This window comes from Brachycentrus maculatus, unplaced genomic scaffold, assembly GCF_059751285.1.
Source record: "Brachycentrus maculatus isolate JH-2025_06_01 unplaced genomic scaffold, ASM5975128v1 h1tg000374l, whole genome shotgun sequence".
Classification (NCBI taxonomy): Eukaryota; Metazoa; Arthropoda; class Insecta; order Trichoptera; family Brachycentridae; genus Brachycentrus; species Brachycentrus maculatus.
This window is the reverse complement of record NW_028281123.1, coordinates 716571-735458: the sequence shown is the minus strand read 5'-3', so window position 1 is coordinate 735458 and position 18888 is coordinate 716571. Positions and strand designations below refer to the sequence as shown.

Below are 18888 nucleotides of genomic sequence, written 5' to 3'. Positions count from 1 at the left end.
AAGACTGATCGCTATGCCTTCATGTAATTATCGATCAAGATAACATAGCTTCTTTATGATGCAGTGCCTTATGCACAATTAGGTGTAGATAAGGTTTAGTTGTCATTTTGAGCATTGATTATTTTTGGAACTAAGGAACTGGAGGATTGATTTTTCCCTTATAATTTAATTAATCAATTAATTTAATTTATCACCGACTACAAACAGGCAAGGTGATCAGTCCTGCACTTAGATTGATGAATAAAGGAGTGTAATATATTTATGGGGTACAGATGACGCGAGTGAAGGGTATTACTTCTAAATAGGAAAGGAAATGGATCGGGAATAGTAGTCAGGAAAATGAGAATAGCAGCAATGGCTAGGGGACTCGGGGTTGCATATCTGTATCACCGCTAATGTGTACAAGACCCTTGGGGCATAAAAACTGGTTTGTTATATAGAAGGCAATATGCATGTTATAGTTAATTTTGTCAAAATCCTAAATCTCCTAAAGTTATTACTATGTATATACCCGTGAAAGGTGTTTTTACCTGTGATAGGTAAATTTTTTTGAAAAAAAGCTTTCTGACCGCAATGGCAGCGCCATCTGTTGAATGTAACAGTAACACACGCAATACAAAACATTGGTTATGGCAAACAGCGTGCTTCTTGACTCCTGCTGTTGAAAGTGTTCATATTAGTGCCCTAGAAACGGCAGTGGGTGTAGAAAGTGCTCTCTTTAAGAAACCAAAATCATTTCATCAACACATTGATGTCGGGCAGTTTTTTCATCAACCCCGACCCCATTAGTATACTAATTAGGGTCATTTACTAATTACAAGTAACCGCAAACGTTATTTCGATCTGTACAATGTTATTTGGCGTCTCTCGCTTAGGGGCCATCCTTCCATATAGCGAGAAAAGCAGTGCCTATCCTAACTTACTCGCGTGACATATAAAAACGCAACCAGTACCACTATTTCCTTACTAGGTAGTACCAGCCTACTTTACTACCTACCTGTACTGCCTACCCTAATAAGTAGTACCTAGCTTACCTTACTACCTACCTCTACTGCCTACTCTAATTAATTATCTTTGCATGCCTCTGCAAGCGCTCTACCTGAAGTAAGCAAATAGAAAGCTTATAAGCTTCTCCCGCTCTCTACCAACAGTATGTAAAAGACGCTTTCAAGCGTTTCCCGCAAACAATGTGTTAAATTAGCGCAAAAGTGATTTAAAACTATCCTGATGACTGCCAAAAAAAAAATAAAATGGGCAAACTGCGAGAAATTAGAATCGGAGAACATCGCCGTGGACTTACTAATAATTCTTTTTTAGGAATTCCCGAATCACGTAATAGAAACTTACCACTCATTTGACTCACATATACTTAAATTATTACATTCAGCTACAAATAAAGATCAAGTCATAAACAATTTAGAAAATTCAAAAATACTTAAAATATTTAAATTCTTAATTAATGTTTTACTTAGTAAATACTTATAAAAAGGTTAAATATTAATCAAAAATGGATAGATTTTACCACAAAGTGACTGCCAAATCAATTAATGAAATTATTTAAATTCTGATAAAACGTTTATTAATAATATGCTGTTTCTAAATACGTCACCATTATTATCTATGTTTCCTTTTACAAAAAGTCCCGTTCGTTAATCCTCCCCCCCTCTATTTATTACCCTATCAACCTCTATATATATACCTGAATATTTTTAGCTTGTTAGTTTTACTTTTCACCTGTAGATGAAAACATATGTTAGTTTTTGAAACTAGTCTTGTGTAATGAAACTAAACTCATTAAGTGGTATTATACAAGTGTTTAATTAAAAAAAATCTTGTATTTATTTTAGGAGTTAACTAAACATTGAACATGAGAGAAATGTCTCCATTAGTATAGCTGCGGTATCGATATGGAATTGTTGGGTAATATATCCAAAATTATACACGGTTAATGGATTGAATTCTACTTTATTTACATACATGATATGTTACGCGTTTCATCTTATTAAGATATTATCAAACACATGTTTGATAATGTCTTAATAAGACGAAACGCTTCACGTATCGGTCTCTCCTTTCAACAATGTCACATCGTCAAAAATCGTCAATTCTCAGTTGTGCATGTTTTCGGAATGCTTAGAAAATTTACTATATCCCAGCAAAAGCGGCATATTTTTAACTTAATATTTACCCGCTATAGGCAGAAAGTGTTGGTTTTGCATTTTGAAGAAAAGGTATTGTTTAATTATTTTTTTAAATATACTAAACATTTTTCAAACGCAGAAAAATAATTCAGGTTTTACCTAAAAAGATCTGTTGCACAGTGAAAAGTGGCTTGATATTTATTTTTAATACATTTTATTATATTCTTAAACTTTAAAACAATCTCCTGAAAAATCAAGTTTTTTGATATACGACGTTGTTGAAAGGAGTGAGCGATATCATATATCGCTCACTCCTTTCAAGAACGTCATAAATCAAAAAACTTGATTTTTCAGTAGAACGTTTTTAAAGTTTTGAAATATAATACAATGTAATAAAAATAAATATCAAGCCACTTACTGAACTTTTTACTGTGTAACAGATCTTTTTAGGTAAAACCTGAAGGTTTTTTCTCCATTTGAAAAATATTTAGTATGTTTAAAAAAAAAATTAAAAAATACCTTTTCTTCAAAATGCAAAAACAACACTTTCTGCCCTGTAGCGGGTAAATATTATGTTTAAAATATGCCGCTTTTGCTGGGATATAGTATATTTTCTGGGAATTTCGAAAACATCAACAACTTAAAATTGACGATTTTTGATTTATGACGTTCTTGAAAGGAGTGAGCGATATGTAAATAAAGTAGAATTCAATCCATTAACCGTATTTAATTTTGGATATATTACCCAACAATTCAATATGGAATTCTACCAACTGTCTGCAGTTACAAAAAATAAATGGATATGGACTTTGATTCCGATTTCCTGCATTTGATTTTGATTACTCACTATATCACAACTTATTTCCTGTGTTCTATTGTAATACTCCGCTCATCAAACCAAAGGGACGTAAACATTCCTCATTTATAAATATATAACATTTGTTTTACTACTTAATTTATTTTTGTGAATTTCACATTTGTCACGTTGGGAATGGATAATAATTATCTGTGTATAACTAAATGATTCACTGTCCTTCTATAGTGTGTCATTGTTTCCAGATAGAGTGAATTATCCTTTTGAATTCCATGATCGCCATGTTTTGTAACTTGAACCGGTGTTACGCCCCACATGTAAGTGGGAATGCTATGATTATTAATAATATAATATTTCCAACATTTTGAGTGTGTCCAAATACTTGTTCACAAAATCTGGATTATCTCCAATTACAGGAGTTATTTTCATATTATTTTTTGACATCTCATCAAAGATGAAGAAGAATGTGGAAGTCTGGGCATTTACGGGGCTGACGACCGTCATAGGCTGGTTTAAGTGATCACTTTACACACGTGTAACATTCACCAATTCTACTCATTATTATATAATATTTCACTGTCAATTGGAGCAAATGCAGTAATTTTTTTTAACTAATGAATTTTGAGCGATTTTTGAGTAATTTAGAAAAAAATGTAGCAAAAAAACAAATAAGAATCCTAACCAGGACCTTGACAGGACACTGCATACTGAGGAAACACATGACAAAAATTCGACTACATGACTCCCCAGTATGCAGATTTTATATAGAAGATAACGAAACGCCAATCCACATTCTCTATAATTGTGACGCACTCGCTCGCAAACGAAGTCACATCCTTGGAGGACCTCTGAACGAATGTCATTCGATTGATAATGCCCTAACAAGGCGAAACAATTGTCACAATATTAAATTTTTATGTGTTTTTCTCAATAAAATATAACTTAGTAGACTCAAAAAATCTGTGTTTGATTTAAAATCAATACATAAATTAAAATGGAGTTCTACAAATTAAACGCCAAATCAATAAAAAAATAAATGATTTTCTTTAAAAAATATAATTTTTTTAAAAAATTATTATAATGTTGTATAATTTTTGTATTTTGTGTACAAAGTGATATTGATCAGTGTCTCATCTTTTCAGCCGACTGACATGCTGCCGATGTGGACCGCGGAGTTCCTGCAGGCTGTGGCCAAGATGGAGCCCAAGTTCATCGGCCTGCACATGCAGGAGGTCGGGGGGAAGACGTACGAGAAGTCCATGCAGTACGTCAAGGAGTTTGTTCAGAGACTCTGCGACAGTCCCGAACTTCGACTCTTTGACAAGATAAGAATATACTTGGATGAAGACTTCAGTTCACCAGAGAAATTCACGGTAACCATTAATTAACACAATGTTGTCGGGCGGTTTTGTCATTATTAATTAACACATTGTCGGGCGGTTTTTTTTTTCAACCCCGACCCTAATTAGTATACTAATTACAAGTATATTATTTTGAGAAATAAAAAGACTTATAACAAATATTGTTAAAGTTATAAAACAAATATTGTGTTAGTCATAAAACAAACCCTGAAGAGGGCAACAGGTTGTTGCCGAAACTATTTGGTTAATAAAAATGTGAGTGGATCAAAAAACAAAGTCTTTTTATTTCTCAAAATAATATATCAGTATGATCCACAAAGTTAATGCTCTCAATATTCAAAACATAATTACAAGTAACCTTATCACAAGTAACCGCAAGCCCTATTCCAATCTGTGCAATTTAATAGTTCATAAGAATCTGTCACGAGAGGTGGTATCATACATGATAAAACTAGTGAAGGACATTGGTACCATAAACCAAGCTAGGATACAAAATGCCGAACCCTCTTCTAGTGGAACGGAAGGTCTGCTGTCGACAGTCAACAGTCCTGCTTCTCCTGAAGAGTTTATCGTGGTTTTCTCCCAGCAATGATGATAGTTCATAAGGAACTGTCATGAGAGGTGGTATCATACATGATAAAACTAGTGAAGGACATTGGTACCATAAACCAAGCTAGGACACAAAATGCCGAACCCTCTTCTAGTGGAACGGAAGGTCTGCTGTCGACAGTCAACAGTCCTGCTTCTCCTGAAGAGTTTAACGTGGTTTTCTCCCAGCAATAATGATAGTTCATAAGGAACTGTCACAAGAGGTGGTATCGTACATGATAAAATAGTGAAGGACATTGGTACCATAAATCAAGCTAGGATACAAAATGCCGAACCCTCTTCTAGTGGAATGGAAGGTCTGCTGACGACAGTCAACAGTCCGGTTTCTCCCGAGGAGTTTAACGTGGCTTTCTCCCAGCCATGAGTAAATGCTGACAAGTTCCTGATTGGCCCACACTAGATTATCCCTCCTGTTCCCAACACAGATTAAAATAAAACATTTTTTTAAGTTAGAATAAACAAAAATCCACTTGATGATCTATAAACTTTGTACATAATAATCAAGTTAGATAATAAATGCAATTCCCATCTAAAAAAAATAATTCGTTCAATGTTTAAATTGTGTGCAAAAAATATTTTGAGTATGTTTGAATCTTTGAAAGTATGTTACAGATTTGGTGGATTTATCCTCATTGGGATTGCTTAAAATTGAACCAGCCGATGACAGGTCTTAAACCTTGTGAATCGCCTAAACACTTTCATATTTTCTTCCCATAAATTGCTTCATCTCAGTCGGATATTTATAATGTAATTTGAAATATCCATATACCATGAACACGTAAACAGAATGTCAGAAGACAGACTTCCACGTATCGCCCTTCAAGGAAACCCTCAAGGACATAGACCCCCAGAGAGACCCCCGAGGAGATAGAGAGATAGCTAGCATTCGATATCTAAGTGGAACAGGCGGCGGCCACAGGAACAATAAATAATGAAGGAGAATACTTCAATACATAGTTTCAAAAACAAATAAAGAATAAATTTATGATTTTTTGACACTAATTAAAAAATATACGAAAAGCCTTTCAGAGTAAGGACTGCGACCTTAAACTTGGATAAGTTTGCATTAGCGCAATTCACTTCTACACTTTTTTTGGTTCGTTATTTAAATTACTCGTTATAAAAGATTCCACTGTATTAAAAAAAAATGTACTCTTAAAATGTGCTATCGTTGCTTTGAAAAAACATATTAAGTTTGAAAATGTTTGGGTCCATCAAAGTCGTCAGATTTTTTGCTGTTCACCCATTATCAATAATTTATAATAAATTTGCTTTATAATATTATAATTGTAAACAGGTTTTGTGGTTTCATGATTTCAATTATTATTATTCCAACTACAGTTTGATAAAATAATGCGTTTACCGCAATGCAAGTTATTATTATGACATCAAATATGTAACATATAATCAATTAACTACTACTACTACCACTACCATCATGCCGTTTCTCCGCAGAGGTAGGCAGAGAGGATGGAATGCCACACTTTTCTGTCCTGAAATACACTCCTCACTTCCTTCACGTCCATACATCTAGTCATACATGCCCTCCGATCACCTAGACCCATTCCCTTCCGTTTGATGCCCTGGGAATTGAACCCGGGACCTCCAGCACGGTAGCTAAATACCCTAACCATTACACCGCTGAGGTGGGCGCAGTTGTAATGCAGTATTGATTAATTTATTTTATACATTAATAACAAAGGTAGTTTTTATGTTTTTGTTATTGTTATAAAATAAGAAAGGTGTGTAGAGATGGTTTGGACATGTTGAACATATGAGTGAGGAAAGAACGGTAAAACAAATTTATAAGGCGAATATAGTTGGAAAAAGAAGCAGAGGAAGATCGAGAAAAACTTGGCATAGTCAAGTATGTCAAATATGTATGTACTTAAAAGTGGTCAGGTCACGAAATAACCGGCGGGTATGTATGAGGAGATGCATGAATGTGGAAGAGGCAATTTTTTTTTGCAAAGAACAACATACCACCCTGGTATGTTGTTCTATTCTCTCGGCCTACCCCTGCAGAAAGCGGTATGATGGTTAGTTAGTTAGTTTTACTAATTGTTGGTTAATATATCCAAAATTAAACAAGATTTATTGGATTGAATTCTACATTTATTTATGTATATGTTAATACGTGATGCGTTTCGTCTTATTAAGACATTATCAAACACTTGAGTGTTTGATAATGTCTTTATAAGACGAAACGCGTCACGTATTAACATATACATAAATAAATGTAGAATTCAATCCAATAAACCTCGTTTAATTTTGGATATATTACCCAACAATTAAATATGGAATTCTACCAACTGTCAGCAGTTACAATAAATAAGTTAGTTTTACATTAAAAACTGTGATTAACTAACTAACTAACTAACCATCACGCCGCTTCCCCGCAAGGGTAGGCAGAGAGAATCGAACGCCAAACCACTCTGTCTTTGTAAACATTCTTTGCCTCTTCTACATTCATGCATCTCCTCATACATACCCGACGATTATTACGACTCCTGACCCGGCCGCTTTCAAGTATTTGACATACCTGATTGTGCCAAGTTTTCCTCGGTCGTCCTCTGCTTCTTTTTCCAACCGTTCTTTCTTCACTCATACGCTCCACATGTCCAAACCATCTCAACACACCTTTCTTAATTTTATCGATAATGCTTATCTCAGCCTTACTTACATTCAGCATTCGAACATCTATCAAACATCATTTTGCCACACATTCGTCTGAGGGATCGCATTTCGACTGCATTCAGTCTGCTTTCATCCTTCTTTTGCTAACTCCATGCTTCGCTTCCATACATAAGGGTTGGAACCAGAACTCCATTGTGTACTGCCAGTTTAGCTTCATCTGATAGATTTTTATTTGCTAAAACTGATTTTAGTGCACCATTCACTCTGTTCCCAGCATTCACTCTCCTTTCTATGTCTTTATCAATCTTTCCATCCCTAGAAAACATACTACCCAAATATATGAAATCATCTACCTGTTCCAAAATCTCCCCATTTACCAATATTTCACACTCAGATCTACATTCATCTCTTTCAAAAACCATGATTTTTATTTGATAGATTTTGATAGATTTTTATTTGCTAAAACTGATTTTGATTTTGATAGATTTTGATAGATTTTTATTTGCTAAAACTGATTTTAGTGCACCATTCACTCTGTTCCCAGCATTCACTCTCCTTTCTATGTCTTTATCAAACTGTGATTATTTATGCATAAATGCAACAAGGATGTAAAATATTTTCTGAGGAAGTACAAAGACCTCTCTAGTCATTTTGCATAAATTTGCAATCCTTGTCACACAATTGCGGTCATGCAAACTCCATCTGCATGTACATAATATAGCAGACGGCATTGCTGCAATGCGTTTCATCATTATACAATTATTTTTCTACTACAATATATAAATAGAATATCTTATAAATATAATATCTAGGCTGCGTCTACTGAGCATAGTGAAATAAAATGTAATTTTTTAAAAATTCTGTTTTATATACAGTTTCCCCTTAATTTATGCTTTTTAAGGGACTGAAAAAAAACTTAAATGGAGGGAAAATGTATATTGTGTATTGAAAAGAAAACATTTTCTCTTTATTTATCTTTTTTTTTTTCAAAAAATCTTTTAGATGAGTTTTTTTGCATACGAAAACCTAAATGGAAGGAAAATATAAACGGGGGTATTGAAAAAAAAACTTTATTTAAAAATATATGTATTTTTTTTTGTGAAAATCATAATGATGAGATCTATTATTTTTAACATCTCATCAAAGATGAAGAAGAATATGGAAGTCTGGGCATTTACGGGGCTGACGACCGTCATAGGCTGGTTTAAGTGATCACTTTACACACGTGTAACATTCACCAATTCTACCCATTATTGACAACCACACTACTCAAATTCTTGGAAGTTCTATATATATGAACCAATTTAGAAACCTTGTTCTTGAATCACTAGAACTTCACTAGAGACATCTATTGGTGAGATGTAAAGAAGCTTTTTATTAAGCAGAAACTCTTATAGTATGTGAGGTCCGAATGATGATATATGATGAGATCTTTTGCATACAAATTATGAAATTAAATATGAAATAAAATAAATATTCCTTGAAACGAATTTAATTTTTTCATTTATGAATTCGGATGTCACATATCGCTCACTCCTTTCAATAACGTCAAATATCAAAAATCGTCCATTTTCAGTTGTGCATGTTTTCGGAATGCCCATAAAATGTACTATATCCCAGCAAAAGAGGCATATTTTTAACTAAATATATACCTGCTACAGGGCAGAAAGTGTTATTTTTGCATTTTGAACAAAAGGTATTGTTTATTTTTTTTTTTAAATATACTAAATATTTTTCAAATGGAGAAAAAACATTCAGGTTTTACCTAAAAAGATCTGTAGCACAGTAAAAAGTTCAATAAGTGGCTTGATATTTATTTTTAATACATTGTATTATATTTTTAAACTGTAAAAACGTTCTCCTGAACAATCATTTGATTTATGACGTTCTTGAAAGGGATGAGCGATATATCTATCCAATTTAAATTTCACTTGGTAAAACCATCTGAAATTTAAATTACGAATGAATTTTGTTTTACTTTATACGTAATTATTATTCGTAGGCTCTGTGGCGTAGTGGGTAAACGCTCGACTGTGAAACTGGCGTTGCGGGTTCGATTCCCGCCAATTCCAAAATAAATTCAAGAAAGATTTATTTTCAATTGGTCTGGGTGTTTGTGATGTATTTTTCACATCTACCTCCCCTGTCCTTACTATCCTACCTGTAGACAAGCCTCTACAATTGAGGTTTTTGCAGGTTATTCCTTTAAATAAATAAAAAAAAACACTACATAAATTCATTCAATTTAAATTCGTTTTGTTAGAATTTTTTTATAAAATCTGCCTTGTTATGTTTATAACATTTTTAATTTTAATTAAACCCTTATCTGCACCCCAATGGTGCATAGGGCACTGCATCATATAAATGAAGAGTTATCTTGATCGTTTACACATGAAGGAAAGGTGATCAGCCCTCCGCTTTAGGTACCAGTCCAGGGTAATATTGAATAAATACTACAGTGAAAAAATCACTTTTATTTATTTGACCCCCCCTAGGAATCGATCCCGGGACCTCCAGAATGGTAGCCAAGCGTGCTGACCATTACACTACTGAGGCGGACATTTATAACATACGAGTAGAATTCTGTCTAGCCTCTCACCAGTCTGATGGTGTCGGCATCGAAGAAGCTCAGTCACTGGTCAAATAAAATGAAAGTAGAAAATGCTAAACAGTTGTTTTATTATATACCATAACTGGGGTAACTACGCACAATTCGGTGCTTAAACTTTTTGTGCAAACTAATTAGCATATTGGCGGACTTACTGCCAAGAAGGAATATCCATTTAAGTCTTTTACTACGTGCTTTATGCATTTTATTATCTTTGTGATGACTTTCAACTTGGTTAGTGGAATTTCAGGGATTAAAATATATTAGTATTGACGTTAGCGGCTTCTAACAAAGGAATTTTGTAGTTAAAGACTAAAAAATATTTATAATTTAAATTTTTACTTGGTAAATGCAATTTCGGAATGCCCAAAAAATGTACTATATCCCAGCAAAAGAGGCATATTTATATCTTAATATTTACCCACTACAGGGCAGAAAGTGTTGTTTTTGTATTTTGAAGAAAAGGTAGTGTGTAAAAATTTTTTTTAAATACACCAAATATTTTTCAAATGGAGAAAAAACCGTCAGATTTTACCTAAAAAGATCTGTTACACAGTAAAAAGTTCAATAAGTGGCTTTATATTTATTTTTAATACATTGTATTAAATTTTTAAACTTTAAAAACGTTCTCCTGAAAAATCAAGTTTTTCGATTTATGACGTTCTTGAAAGGAGTGAGCGACATGTGTTTCGATGCATTCCGCATCATTTTCAAACACGGTATGTGAAGCTAAGTCTAAATTTTAGAGTTGTGTTCTCGGGACATTGTAGGATGAAGAGGACAACGTGCCAAAGACACAACTCTAAGGTTTAGACTAAGCTTCACATACCGTGTTTGAAAATGATGTGGAATGCATCGAAACACGTGTCACAATAAATTTTAAGAAATAGTGGTATTAACTAAATAAAACTTAAATTAAAAATGGATAGATGTTACCGCAAAGTGACTGTCAAATCAATTGATGAAAACAAAATAATACTACACTTTTCATTGGTGTAGTCTGAAGATGTTCATAAATGGTGGAAAGCAATAATTTATCGTCAAATGATCCAAACGTCAATTCTCCAAGTGGTCAATGTATCTCACCATTATTACGTTTGAAATGTTGACTATTATTATTTTTTTTTTTAAATAAATACTTGTATTTTCAGGCACTTGGCAACATTTACTTTATCCATTCCTCCCTCACGGATGTCAAGATCTGGGACTTTACAAACCAGTGCTGGCTGATGGCCGACGGGAAGGAAATCCACGCCGGAAATATCGAAAAGGTTGCCACAAAAGAAAAAGCCAAATTTCCCCAACACTTTTTTCCAGAGGTAAGGTTTAGTTACGCAATTTTAAATCTGGAAATTATTTGTCGTTTAATGTTTCCGTTTGCTATTTTATATCCCTTTTTTGGTCATGCGTTTTCTGTAATTTATCAAATGAGTTTAATTTTTCTAGGTTTGATTTTGTTTACAAAAAAAAAACACTTGATAATCTAAGTTATATTTATTTGGCAACTGATATATAAATTTATTGCTCAAATTCCGCCTCTGTACTGTAATGGTCCGAACACTCGGCTACCGTATTGGAGGTCCCGGGTTGGATTCTCAGGGGGGGAGTCAAATAAATACAAGTGATTTTTTCACTCTAATATTTATTTATTTGACCCCCTCCCCTTCTGGGAATTGAAACCGGGACCTCAAGTACGGTAGCCGAGCTTGCTGACCATTTCACTACGACTGAATAAATTAGAACATCAGTTTAACAATAAAACATAAAATGTGTGCTTTAAATACATATTTATTTATAAACAAAATAATAATGAGTGTGTCCAAATACTTGTTCAGACTTCCATATTCTTCTTCATCTTTGATGAGATGTCAAAAAATAATATGAAAATAGATGAGATTAGAAATTTACAAGGCAAATTTAACATCCTATGTAAGCCACCAAAAAATCCTCGGCAAGCTACCGTGTGGCGATCACTGCTCTAGTAGTTGCCGCAGAGGGCTACTTGATCACAAATGTACTAGACATGCAGTTTTAATATCAAGGTTTTTAACACAAGGTATGAGGAAGATATATGTCCGCCTCCGTAGTGTAATGGTCAGCATACTCGGCTACCGTTCTGGAGGTCCCGGGTTCGATTCCCAGGGGGGTTTAATAAATATAAGTGATTTTTTCACTCTAATATTTATTCAATATTACACTGGACTGGTACCTGAAGTGGAGGGCTGATCACCTTTCCTTCATGTGTAATCGATCGAGATAATACTGCGTTTATATGAAGCAGTGCCCTATGCACCATTGGGGTGCGGTAAGGGTTTTATTATGATATGGTATGTGTAAGGGCTGGTAATGATGGTATGCGTTCTCGCGTCATTCCAGTGCAAGTGGTCGCGGAAGGGGTTCATGCGCACCCGCTGGATGATCCGCGGCACGGCTGTGGAGCTGGTGAACGTGCACCTGTTCCACGACGCGTCCAACATGGAGGCCATGCAGGGCGCCGCGCCCTCGGTGTACGCGCGCTCGCGCCACCGCGCCCTGCGCCACACCCTGCAGCGCCTGCACGCCGCCCCCTCCCCGCCCTTCTTCATGTTCGGGGACTTCAACTTCCGTCTGGACACGGGGCAGGTTGTCAAGGTAACGCCCGCGAGTCTAATTCAAATCGGAAACGGGATGTGCGAGAGAAGATATCGTAGTCGCACAGGAGAAAGTGACCAACTAACCAAACTGTTCTGGAGAGCCATTTAAGTCACTTTTGCTTGGCAAGAAAATAAACATCAATACAGTTAGTCATTTTTAACCGGTTAACTGCCGGCAGGTACATGTATGGCGGTACCCAGCACGCCGCGAATTTTACGACAAAAATAAAACCTTCTAAACATATCGTAATAGAAAGTGTATTAACGTTTATTTATAAAACTTGCCAAATAACTGAAGAGCGCGCCAGTCTTTCATTCATTTATCCATAATCGTAAAATTAATTGTTCATAGTGCAGGGTTGTCACAAAATTTGTCATAGAAAATATGAAAACTAAATTATACGTCAAAAGTAATTGTTTATGTTAGTTTAATATTAAAAGTATATACACACACACACACTTTGATTTAAAAAAAATTCAAATTAAAAATCAGCAGAATCGACACTAAAATCACTGTCATCAGATTCGGCAGTGACGGCAACTCGGGGATTATTGTACAACCCTGAGCGCCATTAGTTGTTCCGATGACAAAGCTCTCTTTCAATTCTAAGTATGCAAAGATATTCTCAATAGATGTCACTATGCGTTCAATATATTTGTACATTTTAAATAATTGATTTTCTTTAGTAAAAGCCCATTTAAAACGGCGCATCTTAAGACGTAATTTTTGGATGAGCGGCGCTCCGATCACAGAAAATTATGCGTCTTAAGACGCTCTTGGCAGTTAATCGGTTAACAAGTCAATATACTATACTTCCTACTTTAAAATCTTTTGGGATTTTTTTCAGGGCAATTTTAAGCTAGAAATATATCAAACATTCAATGGTCACATTATTGTAAAAAGTGCACTTGGTCACTTTCTCCTGTATGACTACGATATGCAGTTGACGAAAATTGATGAGGCAATAGGATTAACAGAATGGGCAAAAGAAAGTATGCAGTTGACAAAAATCAATGAGGCAATAAATAGTACATAAAGATCCATCAGGTTTGATGGTGTCTTCTTTAGAAAATATGACAAGATAAATGAGACAAATAAATGCGCCATATGACAAATCGCACTCACCTTTCAAGAACATCATAAATCAAAAAACTTGATTTTTCAGGAGAACGTTTTTAAAGTTTAAAAATATAATACAATGTATTAAAAATAAATATCAAGCCTCTTATTGAACTTTTTACTGTGCAACAGATCTTTTTAGGTAAAACCTGAAGGTTTTTTCTCCATTTGAAAAATATTTAGTAAATTAAAAAAAATAATTAAACAATACCTTTTCTTCAAAATGCAAAAACATCATTTACTGCCCTGTAGCGGGTAAATATTAAGTTAAAAATATGCCTCTTTTGCTGGGATATAGTACATTTTCTGGGCATTCCGAAAACTTGCACAACTGAAAATTGACAATTTTTGATTTATCGCGTTCTTGAAAGGAGTGAGCGAATATTTAATCTATTGTGTCTATTGTATTATTGTATGTATTGTATGGTTTTAAGGAATCAACCCTATTAATTTATTATAAACAACACCTCCACTATCATTTTATGACATATAAACCAAAATGCTATTAATTCTTGTACATAATAAGCAAGGAGAAAAAGGCAACTAATAAATATTTTTAAAAAAAGGCCATGAGTCCAGAATGAACTTAATAAAAAACAAATAAAATAAAATTTTTATTCATTTTAAATAAAAAAATAAGTACAAATAAAACAACAGATATTTATTTTCAAATTCTCTTGACTTATACTATTAAAAACTTATGCCAGAAAGAAATATAAACCGAAAAAAGTAACAGTTGTCTATTAGTTCTTCTTCTTCTTGGTGTAGGGCTTGTGGCCTGTTTTTAAGAGGGATTAGCCTCCTGCGATGTCGATTCCCAGCTGTCAATCCATCTCTTTGGGGGTCTGCCCGCCATTCGTCTACCTTGGGGTATGCCGTAAAGTGCAATGTGGGAGAGTCTGGATGGTTCCGTTCTCCTCACATACACATACCGTTGTCTCCTTCGTTACCTTAGGAATGTGTATTTGATCACGCATTTTTATCGATTGTTGCGCGGTATAATCGATAATCCTGAAACATTGGTCTGTATGTTCCCGATAGTTACCTAAGACAGCGTCGATATAGAACGTTTCACATTCCTATACACAGGACCAACCTGCCGATGGTTATGCCTGTAGGAACACCGCTATGTTGAACAATATCTCATTGGATATTGATCTATTCCATGTGTCTGAAGGAGTTTTCCGAAGCGGGATTCTTCTACACTTTTAGCAATAGTTCTTGCATATATTTTATTTTAATGTTTACAATTTAAATTTTTGATAGTTTGTAATGTATATATTAATTGAAATAAATTAATTGAATTGAATGGAATTGAATTCCCCACCTGGCGACATTAGTTACACCTCTAATAGTTGGCACCCGTGCTCGGGTAACATTGCTGACAGTGTTGACACTTTCAGAAACTGACGGAAGACCTGAAGACTCAGAGAATATACAACGGCAAATCCACGGAGCACACCTGGCTGCAGTTCCGGAATCCAACGGATGACCACCTCATAATGTCGGTCGGCAAAAAGGAATTTTGTCATGTCAAACACCAAAAAGTCTTCCGTGAACCTTGGGTAAGAAAATTTACAGAATGCGACTTGTCATCAGAATGCAGAACTGTCCATCCTAGTCGCTTAGAAGTCAATTTCGATTTTACATTATTTTTTGAAATCTCAACATATGATGAACAGATGAAGAAGAATATAAAAGTCTGGACATTTACGACCTTACAATCGTCATAGGCTCACATACAAATAATAGAGTTTCTGCTCGATAAAAAGCTTCTTTTATCCCACCATAGATGTCTCTAGTGAAATCAAGCAATATGTTTCGAATTTGAACAATATGTATAGAAGTTCCAAGAATTTGAGTAGTGTGGTTGTCGATCATGGATAGAATTTGTGAATTTTGTTAATTGATTCGGCAGTCACTTTGTGGTAAAATCTATCCATTTTTAATTTATGTTTTACTTAGTGAATAGTGGTATTTACTAAGTAAAACTTAAATTTATAAAATAATTGGTGGATGTTACATGTGTGTAAAGTGATCACTTAAACACCTTTAACGACATTATAAATTTATTTTTGGTACTTAAAACATGTTAACACACTAATGAAGGGTGTTTTATTTGCTGGCGACAGGATTCCATAATTGTGTACCTATAGTATACAAGACCTTAACAAAGAGATTGGTACATAATATTCATATAAAAACATTAATTAATTCATTATTTTCTGCCTTTGAAATGAGGCCGGCGTGGAAGGTAAAAATTCCCTTTCCGTCCTTAAGCATCAATCGACCAAACGGATAAAAATACCTTTCCCGTCCTTAGTGTGTTAAGCGAAAAACTTTGCTGGCCTTTAAACTAGTGTCTTAGGAATAATCTATGAAAATACAAGCTGGAATACTTATATTTCACACCGATCTCGGTGTATTTTGTGGAGTAGTACTGGAGATGTTGTGTGGTTGCCATAGTGTACAAATGGCTTTCTTGTTTCAGGTTATAAAGTACGATCAGGAGTTAGAGTCACTTAAGAAATACTTGTTTGAGTTTCCCATCAAGTTCCCGCCTTCGTATCCATTTGAAGAGAATGTAGAGCTGCCGACTCACTATATGAAGACCAGGTACGAATATATTTCCACATTAGTATAATACTAGTGCAATAAAAGTCTATTAAGGCCCAGTATTTGTTAGTCACAACTTAATTTTCTCTAAATCCAGATAACATTTTACGGAATTAATTTTTTCTTAAAACAACATTTTTGAATTGAAATAATAAGTTTTTCTTCAAAAGAATTATATGGCTTCGAAAAGAAAAGAGTTGTTGAAAGGTAAGGAGTTAAAAAATATATATATATATATATTTTTTGTGTATATTCTAAAAAAACAAAAAATATCCAATATACATTCTTTAAAAAAATCAAAGACATGTTACCTCTATGGCAGTCGGCCGGTGAATGAATTCCGTCTTGCGTTGTATCCCATGTTCATAACATGTTAAATAATATTATTTTTTGACATCTCATCAAAGATGAAGAACAATATGGAAGTCTGGGCATTTACGGGGCTGACGACCGTCATCGGCTGGTTTAAGTGATCACTTTACACACGTGTAACAACCAGCCGATGACGGTCGTCAGCCCCGTAAATGCCCAGACTTCCATATTCTTCTTCATCTTTGATGAGATGTCAAAAAATAATATGAAAATAACTCCTGTAATTGGAGATAATCCAGATTTTGTGAACAAGTATTTGGACACACTCAAAATGATGTTAAATAATATCGCGAATAATCATAAGATGCTGACAAAAGAGCAATTTTAAAAAAATGCTAAAACTATGAAATTTATTTTTTTAGATATTAGTATGTACTGCTCTCTTTGCGTGTAGCATTCACGTGAGACTCATGTTTATACTCGCTTTGAGACAAGAGAGTATAATAATGAGGCGTCGACTAAAGCCGACTTTAGAATACATTCACACATGAAATATTTATTTTTTGTTTTTTAAATCATTACACACTGACATAAAATATTGTGTCAGACTGTAAGGCAGTGGCGTGCACAGAGTTTTTAATCAGGATTGGCAGTAGGGTTGGGTAAGGATAAGGCCTAGAAGGCACTGGTAGTGTTCCTATATGGAATCAATATCCGATAAATCGATCAATCCAGGGTAGGTACTGCTTTTCTGCCTAAATAGAATGCACGCCTCCGCTGTAAGGGTATACTTTCAATTACGCAATGATACTTTCAAGCCATTTGACTCTATTATTGGGCATACAAAATTCCGCACCAGAGGAAATGTTAGATATACATGTTGGGTATGTACATCGCACTACATATTAGAAAAATGTAAATTAGTAAAATAATAATTTATAAAGTCAGAATAATCGGCGGGTATGTATGAGGAAATGCATGAATGTAAAAGAGGTGAAGATTGTTTTAAAAACAGAATGGTGTGGCATTATATTCTCTATGCCTACCCCTGCGGAAAGCGGAGTGATGGTTAGTTAATGATAAAGTCATTAGTTTATCAATTATAAACACTACACAACTATGTCTGCTCCCTATGTGAAGTATATGGAGTCTACAAACTGTCTCCAGGCTTTTTTGTCAGCAGCTAGCTTCCTTGCATCCTCCCAAGTCAGGTCCTCATCCCGAAGTTCAGACGAGAACTGCCGACGAATTGTCAGTAGCGATCGTCCTGGGCGGCGTGAACCTGATGCCTTGTAAAAGAGGCAAGCTTGATGGCTGCTCTCGGGAGAAATGTGGAGTACATGGCCAAGCCAACTGAGTCACCTTTTCTTGACGACAGTTGTGACCAATATTTGCTGCGTCCTACGCTTTATCTCTTCATTCCTCATCAAGTCAAACCACAGCACGCCTTAAATTCTTTGCAGACACCTATTCTGAAAGCTTAGTAGACGGCTGCTCTGTGCCTTTGTAAGGTGCCATGTTTCACAGCCATACAAGAGAATAGGAGCAATGCAGGTATTGTATAGGCGGCATTTGGTTTTTTCTTGATGACAGTTGTGACCAAGATTTGCTGCGTTTTATCTCTTCATTCCTCACAAAGTCGAACCACCACATGCCTAAAATTTTATTATTATTAATAGGTAGTTAAGTTTAAAGAAATGTATGTTAACAGCTAGTGTTGTTCGCAGATGCCCGTCGTGGTGTGACCGCGTACTGCTATCGCAGTCGGCGCGCCTCATCATCCACCCGCCCGAGCACCCCGCCTCCCGCCACCGGGACATCTCCGACTCCAGAAAGTCTATCAGCGAGCACGCTGACAAAATTTCCAGGTTCCTTCTGCCGTTCATTTCTTGTTTGACAACCATTCCCTCAATTTTCGCTTATTTTTTTACTAATTTTATTTATACAATTACATATTATATAAAAGTATTTTAATATAGAGTTATTCATTTGCAGCGATGGCAATAAATAATTTGTGGAAAAATCGGGGATGGAATC

At 34.9% G+C, this 18888-nt stretch overlaps 1 protein-coding gene across 2 annotated transcripts in view; it reads left to right on the top strand.

The window, feature by feature from the left end:
* Window positions 1-18888, top strand: part of 5PtaseI (inositol polyphosphate-5-phosphatase A) — a 41450-nt gene that overhangs the window by 1389 nt on the left and 21173 nt on the right. For both annotated transcript variants that reach the window (XM_088270185.1, XM_088270184.1), the window contains exons 2-7: window positions 4098-4328; window positions 11322-11489; window positions 12547-12801; window positions 15327-15488; window positions 16415-16539; window positions 18579-18719. In XM_088270185.1, the coding sequence (XP_088126311.1) occupies window positions 4098-4328; window positions 11322-11489; window positions 12547-12801; window positions 15327-15488; window positions 16415-16539; window positions 18579-18719 (1082 nt within the window). The remainder of the gene's footprint in view (window positions 1-4097; window positions 4329-11321; window positions 11490-12546; window positions 12802-15326; window positions 15489-16414; window positions 16540-18578; window positions 18720-18888) is intronic.